The 20,842-nt window shown below is 44.7% G+C and overlaps 1 protein-coding gene across 1 annotated transcript in view; it reads left to right on the top strand.

The window, feature by feature from the left end:
• Positions 1-2,497: 2,497 nt before the first annotated feature.
• LOC141192489 (uncharacterized) overlaps positions 2,498-20,842 on the top strand; it is a 41,194-nt gene continuing 22,849 nt past the window's right edge. The window contains exons 1-3 of the mRNA XM_073662017.1: positions 2,498-2,586; positions 12,834-12,958; positions 15,733-15,794. Coding sequence (XP_073518118.1) covers positions 2,498-2,586; positions 12,834-12,958; positions 15,733-15,794 — 276 coding nt within the window. The remainder of the gene's footprint in view (positions 2,587-12,833; positions 12,959-15,732; positions 15,795-20,842) is intronic.

Raw genomic sequence — 20,842 nt, 5'->3', positions numbered from 1 at the left:
TGATGTTTTGGTCACTTTTGAATGTTGGTTGTGCTTTCACACTCGTGGTAGCATGAGACGGACTCTACAACCCACAGAAGTTGCTCAGGTAGTGCATCTCATCCAGGATGGCACATCAATGAGAGCTGTGGCAAGAAGGTTTGCTGTGTCTATCAGCGTAGTGTCCAGAGGCTGGAGGCGCTACCAGGAAACAGGACAGTACACCAGGAGACATGGAGGGGGCTGTAGGAGGGCAACAACCGAGCAGCAGGACCGCTATCTCCGCCTTTGTGTAAGGAGGAACAGGAGGAGCACTGCCAGAGTCCTGCAAAATGACCTCTAGCAGGCCACAAATGTGCATGTGTCTGCACAAACGGTTAGAAACCGACTCCATGCGGGTGGTATGAGGGCCCGACGTCCACAGATGGGGGTTGTGCTCACAGCCCAAAACCGTGCAGGACGCTTGGCATTTGCCACAGAACACCAGGATTGGCAAAGTCACCACTGGCACCCTGTGCTCTTCACAGATGAAAGCAGGTTCACACTGAGCACATGTGACAGACGTGACAGAGTCTGGAGACACCGTAGAGAGCGATCTGCTGCCTGCAACATCCTTCAGCATGCCGGTTTGGCAGCACAGACTGTCCAGGAGTTGGCGGATACTTTAGTCCAGGTCTGGGAGTAGATCCCACAGGAGACCATCCGCAACCTCATCAGGAGCATGCCCAGGCGTTGTAGGGCGGTCATACAGGCACGTGGAGGCCACACACAATACTCGGCCTCATCAGGAGCATGCCCAGGCATTGTAGGGAGGTCATACAGGCACGTGGAGGCCACACACAATACTGAGCCTCATTTTGACTTGTTTTAAGGACATTACATCAAAGTTGGATCAGCCTGTAGTGTGTTTTTCCCCTTTAATTTTGGGGGTGACTCCAAATCCAGGCCTCCATTGGTTAATAAATTTGATTTCCATTGATGATTTTTGTGTGATTTTGTTGTCAGCACATTCAACTTTGTACAGAACAAAGTATTCAATGAGAATATTTCATTCATTCAGATCTAGGATGTGTTATTTCAGTGTTCCCTTTATTTTTTTGAGCACTGTGTATATATATATATATATATATATATATATACACTACGCAAAGAAGTAAAGGGAACACTATATACAGTATATATATATAATTTAATTTACATTTATTATTTTTTTACTTTGAAACAGAAATGGGCACATTACTACAGTACAAGAGAGCAACACACTCAAGTAAACACCAACAATGGGTTGGAGAAGCGGCATCAGACCTTGAAGTACAGCTATCTGCATTCCTACAAACACTACTCTTTGAGTCAGATGGTGCGAGTGCTACATTTCGGATTCTTTCCAGATGCATATAATAAGTTAACAAATATTTCATGGTCCTTTAACACGTGACAATACAAGCTGTATGGGAACAGAAGCAATCGTGAAAGGAAACCTGTCATATCCCCATATGGTATTAACCTGGATATTTTGTATTTATATGAAGGTTAATTGCATTCCGAAGCTGCCCTACACCTACAAGGTGTACCCACTGGGGAAAAAATTACCTTTATTCCTCAAAAATTACCTTTATTCCTGGGATTTTCAGAGGCGGCGGGTTCAGTCACCGTTCTTTACCTACTGATTGTCGGCTATAACCAAGCCCCGGCACTGACAGCCAGTTCGGCACTGGTGCTCTACTGTTCTGGCTGTCAGTCAGTGCTGGGTGCGGTTATAGCCAACACTCTGTATGTAATGAACGGTAACAGAAGCCATGTCTATATGACTGAAAGGGGGAGACTGCCAGAAGTATAAACACTCATTTGCTCCGTATTGACTGTCCACAGCACTTAAAGTCTGGCTGTTTCAGAACGATATTAACCTCATATCTGCAGGTTAATAGCACTTGGGGATGTGACAGGGCTCCCTTTAACAACGTGGGTCTGTCAATATACAGCATAATGTGCTACAAATGACATAATTTATGGGCCCTGCATGAATTAACCAATCACTGAAGAATAATAACTTTGCGCATTATTTTACTGGGGAATGTTTAAACAGGTTGATTGAAAATGCATCATAATGCACCGATTAACTGTAAATGGGACTTCTGATTTACAAAACAATTTTATAATATACTTTACAAATTAATTTTATATAATATTGGTATTTGTGTGTAAAATATTTTTATTTTACTTTTTGAAAGGTATGTCTAATTAAATGTGATCAGCTCTGAACAGTACCGGAAGTATGATGTCAACGTTCCAACATTTCTGCACAATCGTTCACGACATTTTATTAAACATATTAAACATGAGCATGTGACCATTTGGTCATGTGATGTGTCTCAATGGTTATTGGGGTGCGATGTTCAGGTCTGACGATCAGCTGATACGATTGAGCGTGCGGTAGTGCGCTTCCGGTTTGCGTGGAGGTGTGTGCACGCACTCTATGGTCTGTTGTGTGGTACATGGTATATAAAGGTGGGTGGCTGATATGCATACGTGCCCCTTGATAAAAGTTTCTTCCGAAACGTGCGTCGGGGTGACGTGTACAGTGCTGCTGAGCTGCCAGTGGCTATCCAGGTAATCGCTATGCATAAATATATCTTATAAATGCTTGTTGCACATTGCTTTGCTTAGTACGAGATCTATTACTATGAACCCTGGATTCCATGATTTTACATACATGAGTTAATATTGTCATGAGAGTATTATATATATACATTTTGAATATATGGATTATATACACATGTATAAGTGACTCTCGATAGATTATTATTCTGGTTAGCTGTATGCTGCCACGGTTTCACATGTTTTTATATTATATTTTGGTCTTCATCAATCTGTCCCCTTGCTGCTGATTACTTGTATACAGTACAGACCAAAAGTTTGGACACACCTTCCCATTTAAAGATTTTTCTGTATTTTCATGACTTTGAAAATTGTACATTCACACTGAAGGCATCAAAACTATGAATTAACACATGTGGAATTATATACTTAACAAAAAAGTGTGAAACAACTGGAAATATGTCTTATATTCTAGGTTCTTTAAAGTAGCCACCTTTTGCTTTGATGACTGCTTTGCACACTCTTGGCATTCTCTTGATGAGCTTCAAGAGGTAGTCACCGGAAATGGTCTTCACTTCACAGGTGTGCCCTGTCAGGTTTAATAAGTTGGATTTCTTGCCTTATAAATGGGGTTGGGACCATCAGTTTCACGTCTGGATATTTCCGGAAGTGGAAAAAACAGTACTGGAGATGTCTGTGTGGCCACATCAGGATTGCATGTACCGGAGCTTGGGAATCAGTGGTACAGTTAACACTGTTCCTAAGCGAAGGGTGCTGAACGCTACCCTCATCATTGTCCTTGCTTGCACTGAGATCAGCACCATCAGGGGTCCATGATGAGAGTAGTAGTCTGCTCCCGATGTCTCCAACTGTTAAAATAAGAATAAAGTATAAAATCCTTAAACTCACCCGTGTCCCCCACTGTAATCCATGCGACCGTTCTCGCCGAGGAGCCAGGAAGAATGACTCACTGCAGCAAGCAGCCCCGAGCTGCACTCAGCGAGTGGTGTCCTGTCACTCACTGAGCTCAGCGCAGCTCCAGGGCCGCTCACTGGAGTGAGTCATTCTCCCTGGCTCCTCGGCGAGAGCGGTCAGATGGATTACAGTGGGGGACATCTTCTGACAGGTGAATCTAAAGATTTTTTATTTTTACAGTTGGACACACCGGGAGCAGACACTACTGCTCTCATCATGGTCCCCTGCTGGTGTTGATCGCAGCTCAAGCAGGAAACTATGATGAGGGCAGTGTTCAGCACCCGGCGCTTGGGAACAACACTAACTACACTGATTCCCTGGCGCCGGTACATGTCATCTGTGTGGGACATTTTTGCGTGTCAGCGTGTTTTGCCCATGGACACACAGTCCGTGGAAACACTCAGACATGTGCACAGACTCATTTGAATGGGTCTGCATGTGTCAGTGTCACCAGTACCAGTGGAAACTGTGACCACACATACCTGAGACACTGACATCTGAGTGTGAACATAGCCTAACGCTGTATTTTAAACATACAAAACCCATCAAAAGAAAACCTGTCATCACAATTTTCAACTCTAAAATAGCATCAGTATTTTTTAATGCTTATTAAAGGGAACCTATCACCATGTTTTCCCCATATAAAGTAGGGTACGCATCTTTCAGCCCTCTGTTAAAGCATTCTAGAATGCTGCATATACACACATGGTCAAAATTGTTGGTACCCCTCGTTTAATGAAAGAAAAACCCACAATGGTCACAGAAATAACTTGAATCTGACAAAAGTAATAATAAATTAAAAATCGATGAAAATGAACAAATGAAAGTCAGACATTGCTTTTCTGCTTCCACAGAATAAAAAAAAAAATTAAACTCATGAAATCGGCCTGGACAGAAATGATGGTTCTTCTTAACTTTATATTTTGCTGAACAACCTTTTGAGGCAATCACTGCAATCAAACGATTCCTGTAACTGTCAATGAGACTTCTGCACCTCTCGACAGGTATTTTGGCCACTCCTCATGAGCAAACTGCTCCAGTTGTCTCGTGTTTGAAGGTTGCCTTTTCCAGACGGCATGTTTCAGCTCTTTCCAAAGATGCTCAATAGGATTTAGGTCAGGGCTCCTAGAAGCCACTTCAGAATAGTCCAATGTTTTCCTCTTAGCCATTCTTGGGTGTTTTTAGCTGTGTTTTGGGTCATTATCCTGTTGAAAGACCCCTGACCTGCGACTGAGACCAAGCTTTCTGACACTGGGCAGCACATTTCTCTCTAGAATCCGTCGATAGTCTTGAGATTTCATTGTACCCTGCACAGATTCAAGACACCCTGTGCCAGATGCAGCAAAGCAACCCCAGAACATAACAGAGCCTTCACCATGTTTCACAGTAGGGACAGTGTTCTTTTCTTGATATGCTTCATTTTTCGGTCTGTGAACATAGAGCTGATGTGCTTTGCCAAAAACTTCCATTTTGTCTCATCTGTCCATAGGACATTCTCCCAGAAGCTTTGTGGTGTTACGGATCCGGGTGGTGGAACCTCTGTGCTGCGGTGGAAGGAGGGACCCAGAGGGGCGTAACTAGGTATCAACTCGGAGCGACCTAGGTCGTACGGCGGCTCAATCGACTCCGTGACCAGGGAGGGTCCGAGCAGAGGGACCAGGTGCTACTCTGGGGACGACCTTGTAAGGGAGCAGGTGACTCCCATGGTACAGATGGCAGGGACTGACCGGTATTGCAGATGGGCACAGCAGGCAGGCTGATGAGTGATCCGGGTGGATGGACTGGCAGACACGGCAGGCGACAGGTGGGAGCCTCTAGGTAGGTTGTCAGGTGGTCACGGCAGGTGACAGGCAGGAGCCTCTAGGTAGGCTGTCAGGTGGTCACGGCAAGTGACGGGCAGGAGCCTCCAGGTAGGCTGACAGGTGGTCACGGCAAGTGACAGGCAGGAGCCTCTAGGTAGGCTGTCAGGTGATCACGGCAAGTGACAGGCAGGAGCCTCTAGGTAGGCACAGCAGGTAGCAAGCAGGAGCCTCCAGGTAGGCATGGCAGGTAGCGGGCAGGTGCTTCCAGGTAAGCAGGCGGGCAAAGCCCATAGACAGACTGGCGGACTGAACGGAAGACAGACTGTCGGGCTGGAGAGTAGTCAGGCTGGTGGACTGGACTGGTAGTCAGGCTGGCGGGCATAACTAGTAGTCAGGCTAGCAGCGGGACCTGAGGGCTGAAGCAGAGGTAAGTACACTGTGCAACAACTATTGCTCGGGCACCTCCATATTGGAGGAGGTGCCTTATATATGGGAGGACCTCCGGCAATTGGCCGGGGACTCCTTAGGGCGGCGCGTGCGGCCCCTTTAAGAGGGAGGGAGCGCACGCGCCCTAAGCACAGTGCCCGGGAAGCAGCGCACACTGGCAGCAGCAGGAAGAGGAGCGCTGGAGAACGCCGGGCGGGGAGCGCGGCGGTGAGAGGGACGGCGTCTCTGCCTGGCAGGGGGCAGAGACGCCGATGCTACATGTGGCTTGTCAACATGTAGTTTGGCAAATTCCAGCCTGGCTTTTTTATGATTTTTTTTCAACAATGGTGTTCTCCTTGGTCATCTCCCATGAAGTCCACTTTGGATCAAACAACAACGAATGGTGCGATCTGACACTGATGTTCCTTGTGCTTGAAGTTCACCTTTAATCTCTTTAGAAGTTTTCCTGGGCTCTTTTGTTATCATTTGTATTATTCGTCTCTTTGATTTGTGATCAATTTTCCTCCTGCGGCCACGTCCAGGGAGATTGGCTACAGTCCCATGGATCTTAAATTTCTGAATAATGTGTGCAACTGTAGTCACAGGAACATCACGCTGCTTGGAGATGGTCTTATAACCTTTACCTTTAACATGCTTGTCTATAATTTTCTTTCTAATCTCCTGAGACAACTTTTTCCTTTGCTTAATCTGGTCCATGTTGAGTGTGGTACACCATGTCATCAAACAGCACAATGAGTATCTGTAGTCCTATATACAGGCCCACTGACTGATTACAGGATTTTAGATACCTGTGATGATAATTAGTGGGCACAACGTGATTTAACATGTCCCTTTTGTCACATTATTTTCAGGGGTACCATCATTTCTGTCCAGGCCTATTTTATCAGTTTAATTTTTTTTTAAATTCTGTGGAAGCGGAAAAGCAATGTCTGACTTTCATTTGTTAATTTTCATAGATTTTTAATTTATTATTACTTTTGTCAGATTCAAGTTATTTCTGTGACCATTGTGGGTTTTTCTTTCATTAAACGAGGGGAACCAACAATTTTGACCACATGTGTAAGTCTTCAAGCCGCTCTGCATAATGCAAAAAAGACCTTTAATCATACTCACATGCAATCCGGTCCGATGGGCATCTCTGGTGTTGATCCATTGCCTCCTCTCTTCTTGCAATCACTGTTTCTTGTGGATGATGCATCCTATGGGATGGGGCTGTGCAAATTTTTATGCATTCAGGAGGCACTCTCCTGATTTATTTATTTTTTTTGTATTTGACCAATTTTTTTATGTTATAAAGTTTTGCACTTTTATGAAAAAAAATTGTACTTATAAAAGGGATCGTGTTCTTAGCATTATTGTAAGAAGGTGAAGTTGTCATTTTTCAAATACATCAGAAATAACAAAAATAAAACCTACTAAAGTATAGAGTTTACAAGGCTAAAAAATCACTTTTAGAAAAAAGTACTTTTCTATATATAATGTTCAAATGTTATTACTACAATATTTAGTTCTGCTAATGTTATTTAAAGAATATTTCTATATGTAAAAAGGTTATTTATACAATATTTATTTCTGATTAAAAGTTAGAGATTTCTGTGAGTGATTAGTAATTATTGTGACTGTAGTTAAAACACTTCTACTCTGAGGCAAATTACACATTTGGATTTTAGACTTTCACTATATGCATGTGGCAGGAAAAGCCCATGATGCATCTGTATATAGGGTCCTATTAATAACATGACTTGGACATTTAGCCTACTTTTAAAATCGTGTTCACTTGTACAAGCTGCATGGATGTAAACATCCTTAAAGGGGATATCCGGGACTTTGTTAAGGAAAAAAAAGGTCCGAAGCATTAACAGGAAGTTAGGCTGCGTGCCCACTATGCGTTTTTCAAGTGTTTTTGCTTCAGAATTTCCGCAGCGAAAACACTTAACCCCTTAAGCCCCGGAGCATTTTCCGTTTTTGCATTTTCGTTTTTGCTCCCCTTGTTCCCAGAGCCATAGCGTTTTTATTTTTTGGTCAATATGGCTATGTGAGGGCTTATTTTTTGCGGGACGAGTTGTACTTTTCAACGCCATTACTAGTTTTACCATATCCTGTACGGGAAAACGGGAAAAAAATTCCAAGTGCGGTAAAATTGAAAAAAAGTGCAATACCACAGTTGTTTTTTATTTTTATTTTTTACCACGTTCACTGAATGCTAAAACTGACCTGCCTTTCTTATTCTACAGGTCATTACGAGTTCATAGACACCAAACATGTATAGGTTCTTTTATATTTAAGTGGTGAAAAAAAATCCAAAATTTGGTAAAAAATAAAATAAAAAAATAGCGCCATTTTCTAAGACCCGTAGCGTCTCCATTTTTCGTGATCTGGGGCTGGTTGATGGCTTATTTTTTGCGCACTGGGCTGACATTTTTATTGATAACATTTGGGGTAGATCCGATGTTTTGATCGCCCGTTATTGCATTTTATTGCAATTTTGCGGCGACCAAAAAACGTAATTCTGGCGTTTAGAATTTTTTTCTCGTTACGCCGTTTACCGATCGGATTAATTCTTTTTTTATATTGATAGATCGGGCGATTCTGAACGCGGCGATACCAAATATGTGTATGTGGGGTTTATTTTTTATTATTTTATTTTGAATGGTGCAAAAGGGGGGTGATTTAAACTTTTATATTTTTTTATTTTTTTTATATTTTTAAAAACTTTTTTTTTTTACTTTTTGCATGCTTCTATAGTCTCCATAGGAGACTAGAAGCAGCAACTATCCGATCGCCTCTGCTACATACAGGGGACGAGCAGGTCCCCTGCATGCAGCAGAAATGGTCCTGTGCTATGAGCGCCGACCACTAGGTGGCGCTCATAGCGACAAGATCATGACAACCACAGGCGTCTGCTGCAGACCCTGGGTTGTCATGCCCCCCATCGGCGACCCGCCATCACGTGACGGGGTCGCCGGTGGGCGGGGCTTATGACGCACTACCCGGAAGCGCGCGTTAAATGCTGCTGTCAGAGATTGACAGCGGCATTTAACATGTTAACAGCCGCGGGTGGATCACGATTCCACCCGCGGCTGTTGCGGGCACATGTCAGCTGTAAGAATCAGCTGACATGTGCTCCGTTCAGTGAGGACTCAGCGCAGCAGCCCTCACTGAACGGGCAGTACGCAAATATGCGTACTAATACGTCCCCGGTATTTAAGGGGTTAAAAAACGCTTGGTAATACGTGCCCCATGGTCCCCAATGATAATCCTCATGTGCTGTGCAAATGCTGTGGAAATTTCCGCTGCAGATTATCATTGCGGAAAAATACGCTCCATGTCCATTAATTTTGCCGACACGCAGCGTAATTGCCGCCATTGACTTGCATTGAATCACTTAATATCCGCATGAGTACATGTGCACATGCAGATATTAAGCGATTCAATGTGCGGATGGCACCCGGGTCTGGAGAAGAGGAGACTCTCATCCAGACACTGGTACCATAGAACCTGTAAAAAAAGAATTTAAAATAAAAAATAACCTTATTCTCACCTTCTCATGGCCCCCAGTATTTTCTCCGCTGCGTCCGGTCTCTTGTACAGCTCGCGGTGGTGTGAAAGGACCTTCCATGACGTCATTTAGTCATGTGACAGGTCACGCGTCTGCTATATACCTGACAGAAGCCCATACATTCTCCTGCCTCCAATAATATATACCTGACAGGAGCCCATACATTCTCCTGCCTCCAATAATATATACCTGACAGGAGCCCATAGATTCTGCTGCCTCCAATAATATATACCTGACAGGAGCCCATACATTCTGCTGCCTCCAATAATATATACCTGACAGGAGCCCATACATTCTGCTGCCTCCAATAATATATACCTGACAGGAGCCCATACATTCTGCTGCCTCCAATAATATATACCTGACAGGAGTCCATACATTCTGCTGCCTCCAATAATATATACCTGACAGGAGCCCATACATTCTGCTGCCTCCAGTAATATATACCTGACAGGAGCCCATACATTCTGCTGCCTCCAATAATATATACCTGACAGGAGCCCATACATTCTCCTGCCTCCAATAATATATACCTGACAGGAGCCCATACATTCTGCTGCCTCCAACAATATATACCCGACAGGAGCCCATACATTCTCCTGCCTCCAATAATATATACCTGACAGAAACCCATACATTCTGCTGCCTCCAATAATATATACCTGACAGAAACCCATACATTCTGCTGCCTCCAGTAATATATACCTGACAGGAGCCCATACATTCTGCTGCCTCCAATAATATATACCTGACAGGAGCCCATACATTCTCCTGCCTCCAATAATATATACCTGACAGAAACCCATACATTCTGCTGCCTCCAACAATATATACCCGACAGGAGCCCATACATTCTCCTGCCTCCAATAATATATACCTGACAGAAACCCATACATTCTGCTGCCTCCAATAATATATACCTGACAGGAGCCCATACATTCTCCTGCCTCCAATAATATATACCTGACAGGAGCCCATACATTCTGCTGCCTCCAACAATATATACCCGACAGGAGCCCATACATTCTCCTGCCTCCAATAATATATACCTGACAGAAACCCATACATTCTGCTGCCTCCAATAATATATACCCGACAGGAGCCCATACATTCTGCTGCCTCCAATAATATATACCCGACAGGAGCCCATACATTCTGCTGCCTCCAATAATATATACCCGACAGGAGCCCATACATTCTCCTGCCTCCAATAATATATACCCGACAGGAGCCCATACATTCTCCTGCCTCCAATAATATATACCTGACAGAAACCCATACATTCTGCTGCCTCCAATAATATATACCTGACAGGAGCCCATACATTCTGCTGCCTCCAATAATATATACCTGACAGGAGCCCATACATTCTGCTGCCTCCAATAATATATACCTGACAGGAGCCCATACATTCTGCTGCCTCCAATAATATATACCTGACAGGAGCCCATACATTCTCCTACCTCCAATAATATATACCTGACAGGAGTCCATACATTCTGCTGCCTCCAATAATATATACCTGACAGGAGCCCATACATTCTGCTGCCTCCAATAATATATACCTGACAGGAGCCCATACATTCTGCTGCCTCCAATAATATATACCTGACAGAAGCCCATACATTCTCCTGCCTCCAATAATATATACCTGACAGGAGCCCATACATTCTCCTACCTCCAATAATATATACCTGACAGGAGCCCATACATTCTGCTGCCTCCAATAATACACTGCTCAAAAAAATAAAGGTAACACTTAAACAACAGAATATGACTCCAAGTAAATCAAACTTCTGTGAAATCAACTGTCCACTTAGGAAGCAACACTGATTGACAATCAATTTCACATGCTGTTGTGCAAATGGAATAGACAATAGATGGAAATTATTGCCAATTATCAAGACACCCTCAATAAAGGAGTGGTTCTGCAGGTGGGCACCACAGACTACAGCTCAGTACCAATGCTTTCTGGCTAATGTTTTGGTCACTTTTGAATGTTGGTTGTGCTTTCACACTTGTGGTAGCATGAGACAGACTCTACAACCCGCAGAAGTTGCTCAGGTAGTGCAGCTCATTCAGGATGGCACATCAATGCGAGCTGTGGCAAGAAGGTTTGCTGTGTCTGTCAGCGTAGTGTCCAGAGGATGGAGGCGCTACCAGGAGACAGGCCAGTACACCAGGAGACGTGGAGGGGGCCGTAGGAGGGCAACAACCCAACAGCAGAACCACTACCTCCGCCTTTGTGCAAGGAGGAACAAGAGAAACACTCCCAGAGCCCTGCAAAATGACCTCCAGCAGGCCACAAATGTTCATGTGTCTGCACAAACGGTTAGAAAACGACTCCATGAGGGTGGTATGGGGGCCCGACGTCCACAGATGGGGGTTGTGCTCACAGCCCAACACCGTGCAGGACGTTTGGCATTTGCCACAGAACACCAGGATTGGCAAAGTCGCCACTGGCGCCCTGTGCTCTTCACAGATGAAAGCAGGTTCATACTGAGCACATGTGACAGAGTCTGGAGACGCCGTGGAGAGCGATCTGCTGCCTGCAGCATCCTTCAGCATGACAGGTTTGGCAATGGGTCAGTAATGGTGTGGGGTGGCATTTCTTTGGAGGGCCGCACAGCCCTCCATGTGCTCGCCAGAGGTAGCCTGACTGCCATTAGGTACTGAGATGAGATCCTCAGACCCCTTGTGAGACCATATGCTGGTGCGGTTGGCCCTGGGTTCCTCCTAATGCAGGACAATGCCAGACCTCATGTGGCTGGAATGTGTCAGCAGTTCCTGCAAGATGAAGGCATTGAAGCTATGGACTGGCCCGTCCGTTCCCCAGACCTGAATCCGATTGAGCACATCTGGGACATCATGTCTCGCTCCATCCAGCAACGTCACGCTGCACCACAGACTGTCCAGGAGTTGGTGAATGCTTTAGTCCAGGTCTGGGAGGAGATCCCACAGGAGACCATCCGCAACCTCATCAGGAGCATGCCCAGGCGTTGTAGGGAGGTCATTCAGGCACGTGGAGGCCACACACAATACTCAGCCTCATCAGTAGCATGCCCAGGCGTTGTAGGGAGGTCATACAGGCATGTGGAGGCCACACACAATACTGAGCCTCATCAGGAGCATGCCCAGGCGTTGTAGGGAGGTCATACAGGCACGTGGAGGCCACACACAATACTGAGCCTCATTTTGACTTGTTTTAAGGACATTACATCAAAGTTGGATCATCCTGTAGTGTGTTTTTCCACTGTAATTTTGGGGGTGACTCCAAATCCAGGCCTCCATTGGTTAATAAATGTGATTTCCATTGATGATTTTTGTGTGATTTTGTTGTCAGCACATTCAACTTTGTACAGAACAAAGTATTCAATGAGAAGATTTCATTCATTCGGATCTAGGATGTGTTATTTCAGTGTTCCCTTTATTTTTTTGAGCAGTGTATGTACCTGACAGGAGCCCATACATTCTAGGCTCAACCGTGCATCCACTGAGGCCCCTGATCATGTGACCCCTGACTCCTCCCTTCCTGTGACCTCATCACAGGTCCTGTGCGCACACAACAGCCATATACGTGGTGGCGGCTCTGCAGGTGGAGGTATGTGGAGACCCCATTACTGGGCGCAGTGGGCATTAACCCCTTCAGCACGGAGGCTCTTTGGGGGTCTCTGTGTGGTGTGAACAGTGAGGTAACAGCTGTGGACAGAATGCGGCTTCGCTGGTTCCCGTCCACATTAGATCCCTTCAGATGACTGCAGGATGAAGGACAGAAGCCCAGAGACGTCCTCACACAATGGCCGCTGCTTCTCTCCTAGTTCCCGCACAGTGATGTAGATACTGGTGATAATCGCCCCCATATTCTCTGTATTCCTCCGGTGCGATGGATTTACCCTCAGGTTCAGCAATGCTCCTCCGCCATCTCTCCTCCACCTCAGCTATTTACCCTTTCAATGCCACAAAACTGAACGTTCTTACAGTCACCATTGTGCTCTCTTAGGAAATGTGTGGAATCGTTGGAGGGGTTAATGGCCGCGGGATTAGTGGGGTCTCCTATGTGCTCATTAATTCTCTGCCTTATTTACGGGAGCAGCAGCCGACATATCTGACAGTACACCCCAGACACTGAATGCCATATGCTACAAATTCACTGCTACAGGCGATCCATTGTTTAACCCCTTCGCGACCTTGGGATTTACCATTTTTGCATTTTCGTTTTTCACTCCCCTTGTTCCCAGAGCCATAGCGTTTTTATTTTTTGGGCAATATGGCCGTGTGAGGGCTTATTTTTTGTGGGACGAGTTGTACTTTTAAACGACATTACTAGTTTTACCATATCGTGTACGGGAAAACAATTCCAAGTGCGGTGACATTGTAAAAAAAAAAAATGCAATTCCACAGTTGTTGTTTGTTTTTTTTTCTTTCCAATTTCACAGTTGTTTTTTTTACCACGTTCACTGAATGCTAAAACTGACCTGTCATTATTATTCTCCAGATCATTACGAGTTCATAGACACCAAACATGTATAGGTTCTTTTTTTATTTAAGTGGTGAAAAAAGAATCCAAAGTTTGCTAAAAAAAAAAAAAAAAAATGGTGCCATTTTCCGAGACCCGTAGCATCTCGATTTTTTTTTGGGGATCTTGGGCTGGGTGAGGACTTATTTTTTGCGCGCCAGGCTGACTTTTTTGATACCATTTTGGGGTAGATACGATGTTTTGATCGCCCGTTATTGCATTTTATTGCCATGTTGCGGCAACCAAAAAAACGTAATTGTGGCGTTTGGAATTTTTTTCTCGTTGCGCCGTTTACCGATCAGATTAATTCTTTTTTTTATATTGATAGATCGGGCGATTCTGAACGTGGCGATACCAAATATGTGTATGTGGGGTAAAAGGGGGGTGATTTAAACTATTATATTTTTTTTAAATATTTTTAAAAACATTTTTTTTAAACTTTTTCTGCATGCTTCTATAGTCTCCATAGGATACTAGAAGCAGCAACTGTCTGATCGCCTCTGCTACATAGAGGTGATCAACAAGTCACCTCTATGTAGCATAAATGCACCTGTACTATGAGCGCTGACCACTAGGTGGCGCTCATAGTAATCTTTGCATGACAACCACTGGAGTCTGCTGCAGACCCAGGGTTGTCATGCCCACCCATCGGTGACCCGCGATCACGTGAGGGGGTCACCGATGGGCGGGGCTAATGCCGCGCTTCCGGCGCGAGAATGTTAAATGCCGCTGTCGGAGATTGACAGCGGCATTTAACATGTTAACAGCTGCGGGTGGATCGCGATTCCACCTGCGGCTGTTGCGGGCACATGTCAGCTGTAAGAATCAGCTGACATGTCCCCGGTTCAGTGCGGGCTCAGCGCCGGAGCCCCCGCTGAACAGGGGGTGACAGCCTGGTGAGTACTAATACGCCCTGGGCCATTAAGGGATTAATGAAATGTTTTTATTTAATGTGATTAAACCTATTTCTTGTGTTCCGCATATTTACATGGTGAACATTCATCAATGCCGCATTGGTGAAAACCCAGAGGTGTAAGGCAGGTTCTCGTTATCGGCTTCTCTTGGGATTAAACCAGGAGACAGGAGTTGTGAAAGGGTCGGGGCCGAGAACAAACAACCATCTCGTAAAATCTAATTTAATTGGCTATCAATATATAACATGGGAAGGTATTTGTTAATAATTCCTTTAATCTGGCTATTTTCTTTGCTGTAAATTGTTACAAATATAGCTTTATCTAAGGTTACTTACTTCTCTGAATGTTTGATTAGTAAATCATAACGTAATTTTTTATCTGCTACTTTAGTGGCTCTATTCATTGCCCATCTATTATAACTGCCTTTTTGGAGTCTGTTGTAAATGATGTTTTTCCTTATTATATTGGAAACTCTTAAAAACGCTTGGTAGAAGGTCTGCCATGTTCCCCAATGATAATCCTCATGTGCTGTGCACATGGTGCGAAAATTTCCGCTGCGGATTATCATTGCGGAAAAATCCACAGCACTACCAATTATTTTGCGGAATTGCTGCGTTTTAGCATTGGACCGCGTGACATCCGCATGACTACACATGCACATGCGGATATCATGTGGTTCAATGCACGGATGGTACCCGGGTCTGGAGAAGAGGAGACTCTCATCCAGACCCGGGTACCATAGTACCTGTAGATAAAAAAGAATTAAAAAAAAACAAAAAAAAAACCTTATAGTCACTTTCGGCGCCCCCGGTCTCCTCTGAGTGGCGCTGCTGTCTCCTTGGCTTTCGGCGGTGGTCTGCAAGGACCTTCCGTGACGTCAGCGGTCAGTTGATGGTCACGTGACATTCACATGACTAAATAACGTTTAGTTATTTACTTTTTTAGAGCACCTGGAGCCACCGAAGATACCGGACGCATCGGAGAAGGAGACCGGGGGCCATTGGAAGGTGAGTATAATGTTTTTTTTAATTTTTTTTTTTTTTTTACTATTGATGCTTCATTTGCAGCATGATAACTTGGTCACACTATATAAATCCATGCCGGTTGCATGGATTTATATTGTGTGACCAAGTTGTCAAGTACTTTTCCAAGTGATGCTAAAAGCGCTTGATAACCCGCATGCGAAATCGCGCTAAGCTTCTACCTGGAAAAAAAAACGCACGTACAATCCGCATGCGTTTTCTCTGCCAGGGAGATGCAGAAACGCTCAGGAAAAATCAGCAGCATTTCTGCATCGTGGGCACATAGACTTAGAATGGTGTTTACATCCACAACAAGCCATTGACCTTATAATTTTGCTAGCTTTAAGTATATATTTGTTAGTTCTGATTTTAATGCATATATTTAATAAAGGTTTAAAATTTTACTTTAGAGAGGTTTCTCACAGTACTGCCCCCTACGCACACATTATGGTACTACCCCACAGCTGATTAATAAATACTATAATGCCCATAAATTGAGAAGGCTCAGTGTGACTCAGCACCAGGCACCTTGTCCCATGATGGTGATACCATTGAATAGAATAGTGAATCAGGGAGATTTAAGCTCTCCGATCCACCATTCACCCTTCACCTGTGAGTCTAAGACTCCGTGCACTGCAGGCACAATGGCGTCACTACATCCCACCTGTAGTACGGAGCCTCAGTACTCACACTGCACAGACCGGAGCAGCGCACCTCAGAAATGGGTTGGATGAGTTGTGTGTGTGTGTTTTTATTGTTAACTATCAGGAATTGTTGGGGCATCATATTATCATATTAAGTGAAGGGCTGTGGGGGCCATCATACTGTGTGGGATCCCTCATTCTGAGCTATATGAGTACACAGAAATACAGTGTCCATTTTAGGACACGATCAGGTATCAAAATCAAACATCAGAATTATGTCAGTTTGAGGCTAAATACCCTGTCTGAGAACTGATTCTGACTAGTGACTTTTACAACTGTAATAATAATAAAAAAAAAAAAAAGTAACTGTTCACTGATGGGACTTGAACCCAAAATTCTGTGTCCTAAAGCCAGTGCACTAACACTGTAGTTTCAGAGGTAATGCCATGCCTGGAAGCAAGGAGGGGTCCCCTAATCAGGTATACCAGCATACAACGCTTTCCTGGCTCCAGACCAGCAAGGAGCTTCTCCCTTTTTACTCAGGGACGAGGGCTGCAGCATAGCTATACACAGCAGGGCCAAAGAGGTAGCGCAAAGGGAAGGCCTACAACTCCACCTGGCTAGGTGGATCCCCCCAACTTGCTTCCAGGCCGCCCGGACCTCTACTACCAGCTAGTACCCGTGCCCCGGTCTGCCTAACCACCGCAAGTAAAGATAAGAGGAAACCGCCACTAAGTTGTGGACTGATTATTAACTGCGCCATCCTCTGCACTACACCATAACCGCAACGTCTACACTGCCCTGGAGCTAAGCTCTGCCTGTGGAGAGCTAAACCAACTCTGCTGCATTAACAACAGCTCCAGAGGACCTGCTCCGCAGCGGCGGCTCCACATAGCCGCATACCACAGGTGGCGTCACAAACTGTATATAAGAACTTTTATTCCCTGAAAATATCCCCTTTTTACTGACCGCCCTGGGTCATGGACTGGGTCTCCGCCACTGTGACATCTCCCCTAGCAACGACCGGCCCGGCACCGAGTACCCCACGTCCCAGGGGGCGCGTCGGATGCCTTACCATTGCGCTATCCAGTCAAGTGATGAAAATACTCAGGGTGACTAAAAGTCATTGTGTGACTTTCTTCAAACATCAGAATCACACATCAAAATCACACATCATTTGAATTTGGCTTGCTTGCAGTCTGTGCATAAGTCCCAATGAGTTTTAGACAAGTTGCACTGAAAATCATATAACCAAATAGAACTCCTAGGTTTTTAAAACTGAGTTAATAGCTTAGTGGTTAGTGCACTGGCTTTGGGATGTATAATTTTGGGTTCAACTCCCATCAGTGAACAGTTACTTTTTTTTATTATTACGGTTGTAAAAGTCACTTGTCAGAATCACTTATCAAAATCACTTATCAAGATCAGTTCTCAGACAGGGTATTTAGCCTCAAACTGACATCATTCTGATGTTTGATTTTGATATCTGATCATGTCCTAAAATGGACACTGTACAGGAGAACAATTTCCTGGTGATGAGTCAGATAGGGATAAGTAAGTGAGAAATACAGACCTTTGTTCTATCTGGTTGCAGACTTGAATTGATAGGGTGTTGTGTGACAGGAGGGAGACATCAGATTGAACGTTCTGAAGGAAAGATATAATGGCAGTGTGAATCCAGATTCCAGGCAGGGAGCATAGCGGAGTCATAGAGCAGGGAGAAGTCCTTAGCTCAGACCAGGAGGTCTACTTAAACAGTATAGAACTTCGCCCTGGAGGGAGGGGGCAGAAGGCCAGGAGGCCTAATTAAAGAGGTAAAACTTTAAGGTGAGCAGCAGGATGAGGTTCTTAGCACAGGCCAGAAGACCTACTTACAGTAAATGGTGCAAAACTTTGCCCTGAGGGGGCAGAAGGCCTAAATAAGGCTATGTGCACACGATGCAGAAATGAAGTAGAAAATTTCTGCATCTCCCTGGCAGAAAAAACGCATGCGGATTGTACATGTGTTTTCCTGCGGAATACATGCGGATTGACAATCGCTTTCCAGGCGATTTTAGCATCACCTGGAAAGTGCTTGACAACTAGATCACACTATATATAAATCCATGCAAACGGCATATATAGTGTGACCGTAAAAGAATGTTTAAAAATAAAAAAATAAAGCTATACTTACCCTCCGATGGCCCGGCGTGTGCTGCCGCGTTCGTTCCTGGCTTGTTCCTGGCTGCTGGGATATCGCGAGACACTGCGCTGAAGGACCTGGGTCACATGACTGTGACGTCACCGAAGGTCTTTCAGTTTTGCACGCGAGCAGAGGGAAGGAGACCGGGGGCCATCGGAAGGTGAATATATCTTATTTTATTCTTGTTTTTACAGTTTCTATGGTACCTGGGTGTGGAGGAGAGTCTCATCTTCTCCACACCCGGGTACCATCCGCACATTAGAACGCGCCAATAGCGCAAGTACAAATGCAGTCTTGCGGAATTGGCGCGTTCTAATGCAAGTCAATGGCGGCAAAAACGCCGCGTTTCCGCAAAATTAATGGACATGCTGCGGATTTTTGAGCGCAGCGTAAACGCTGCGGAAAAATCCACAGCATGGGCACAGCACATGCGGATTATCATTGGGGAACATTGCTGCCCTTCTACCATGCGTTTTTAATGCATTTCCGCAGCTGCAAAAACGCTGCGGAAACGCATTAAAAACGCATCGTGTGCACACAGCCTTAACGGGATTAAGTTAAGCATAGATTCCTTATCTTAAAGGAAGAGGATTTAAGCAAACTATTGTCTATAGTAGAGAGGAAGTTACAGCGTCGCCAAACTGGGACACGAGTCCTTCTACAGAGAGTTGAAAATGCAGTGTCACAGCAAGTAGTGTGTGGCCCTCATTGAATGTATTTTGAGCGTACTATACTAATGAGGAGTCGTACAAGATGCACCTCAGCCAGTGAGGTCCTCACAAATGAACTGGAAACTGAAAGTAGCTCTAGGGGCCGTAGTGACACATCTCGACCCGTATGGTCCCCACAGGGGATAATGGACCTTCCCATAATGGTTTGCTGGACTGTTGTAGCTTGTAATAAAACTTATGTACTGCCACATGTACCCAGAAAGCTCGTGACTCTGCATGAATGCAGAAGAATTCATAAAGTGTTGTGTCTGATGTCTGATGTGTATATACTTCTCATTAAGTTCTTGTTAAGTAAAGAAAAGTTTATTTTTGGATTTTGGTCTCATTCATTCATCTCCATACCATGTGGTCTGTTCCTGCCGAGTAGAATAGCAGCATGCGGTCTGCAGAGTCGGGAGATATGACTCCTTCCAAACATGCCTAGATATTTTTTTCCTTTTGAGGTTGAGAGGCCCAATTACAGCTATTGATGTGGGCCCTGTGATTTCAATCTATGCCACTGTGAAACTTATTGATCTCATAGTACAATGTCCCCCACACAGTATAATGTTCCCACAGTACTGGCATCTGTCACACAGTGTTGTGCCTACTATCTGATGTATATACTTCTCATCAAGATCTTGTTAAGTAAAGAAAAGTTTACTTTTGGACTTTCGTCTCCCTCATTAATCTCCATACCATCTGGTCCGGGTCTGCCAAGTACAATGGCAGCATGTGATCTGCTGAGTCAGGAGATATGACTCTGCCAAATACATTTATATATATTTTCTGTTTGAGGTTGGGGATCAATTACAGCTATTGCTGTGGCACCTGTGATTTCTATCTACACTATTGTGTATAGGATAATAGAGTATAATAAAGTTGTTATGGATGTGACTTAACTAACATTGTGCAGTGAATGTGTTTTCCCTATAGTGACGAATTCTTGCTGGTAAAACTGTGATATTTTTATTTCATATTAAAACTTTTTTAAAAGTTTAAGCAACTCTCATCAGTGCGATCATACACCATACAAGCCTCTGATTGCTCAGGTGATGCACTGTACTACTGTAGTGCCGTGTATTATCCCTGCCTGTCTGTGTAATACTAACGGCCCCATACACATGAGATAAGGGATGGCTAAACGGTTATTTGGCAGACGACATATCTCTCCAGACACCCCCATACGCACACATATTCCAGCTTTCCTGTGGGCAGCATGAGAGAGTCGCCTCCAGACTCCTCTAGCAGAGGGTTATCTACAGCAGTGGTCCCCAACCTTTTTTGCACCAGGGACCGGCTTGAAGCAAGATCATTTTTCCATGGCCCAGCAAGGAGGGGGTGGGGTGGGCGGGGCTTTGGTCATATGGGGGCGGGGTAATGGAGGGATTTGGAGTTTAGTGCATACTTATCATATAGTGTAGACCAGGTCCCCGCCAGGAGCTATGCCAGGAGCCCCACATAATGTGCTGTGCCAGGAGCCGCATCACTGAGGCC

Source organism: Phyllobates terribilis, unplaced genomic scaffold (assembly GCF_046119375.1).
Source record: "Phyllobates terribilis strain yellow unplaced genomic scaffold, ASM4611937v1 Scaffold_62__1_contigs__length_8034531, whole genome shotgun sequence".
Taxonomy (NCBI): domain Eukaryota; kingdom Metazoa; phylum Chordata; class Amphibia; order Anura; family Dendrobatidae; genus Phyllobates; species Phyllobates terribilis.
The sequence above is the reverse complement of the archived record's forward strand: the minus strand, read 5'-3'. Positions and strand labels throughout refer to the sequence as shown.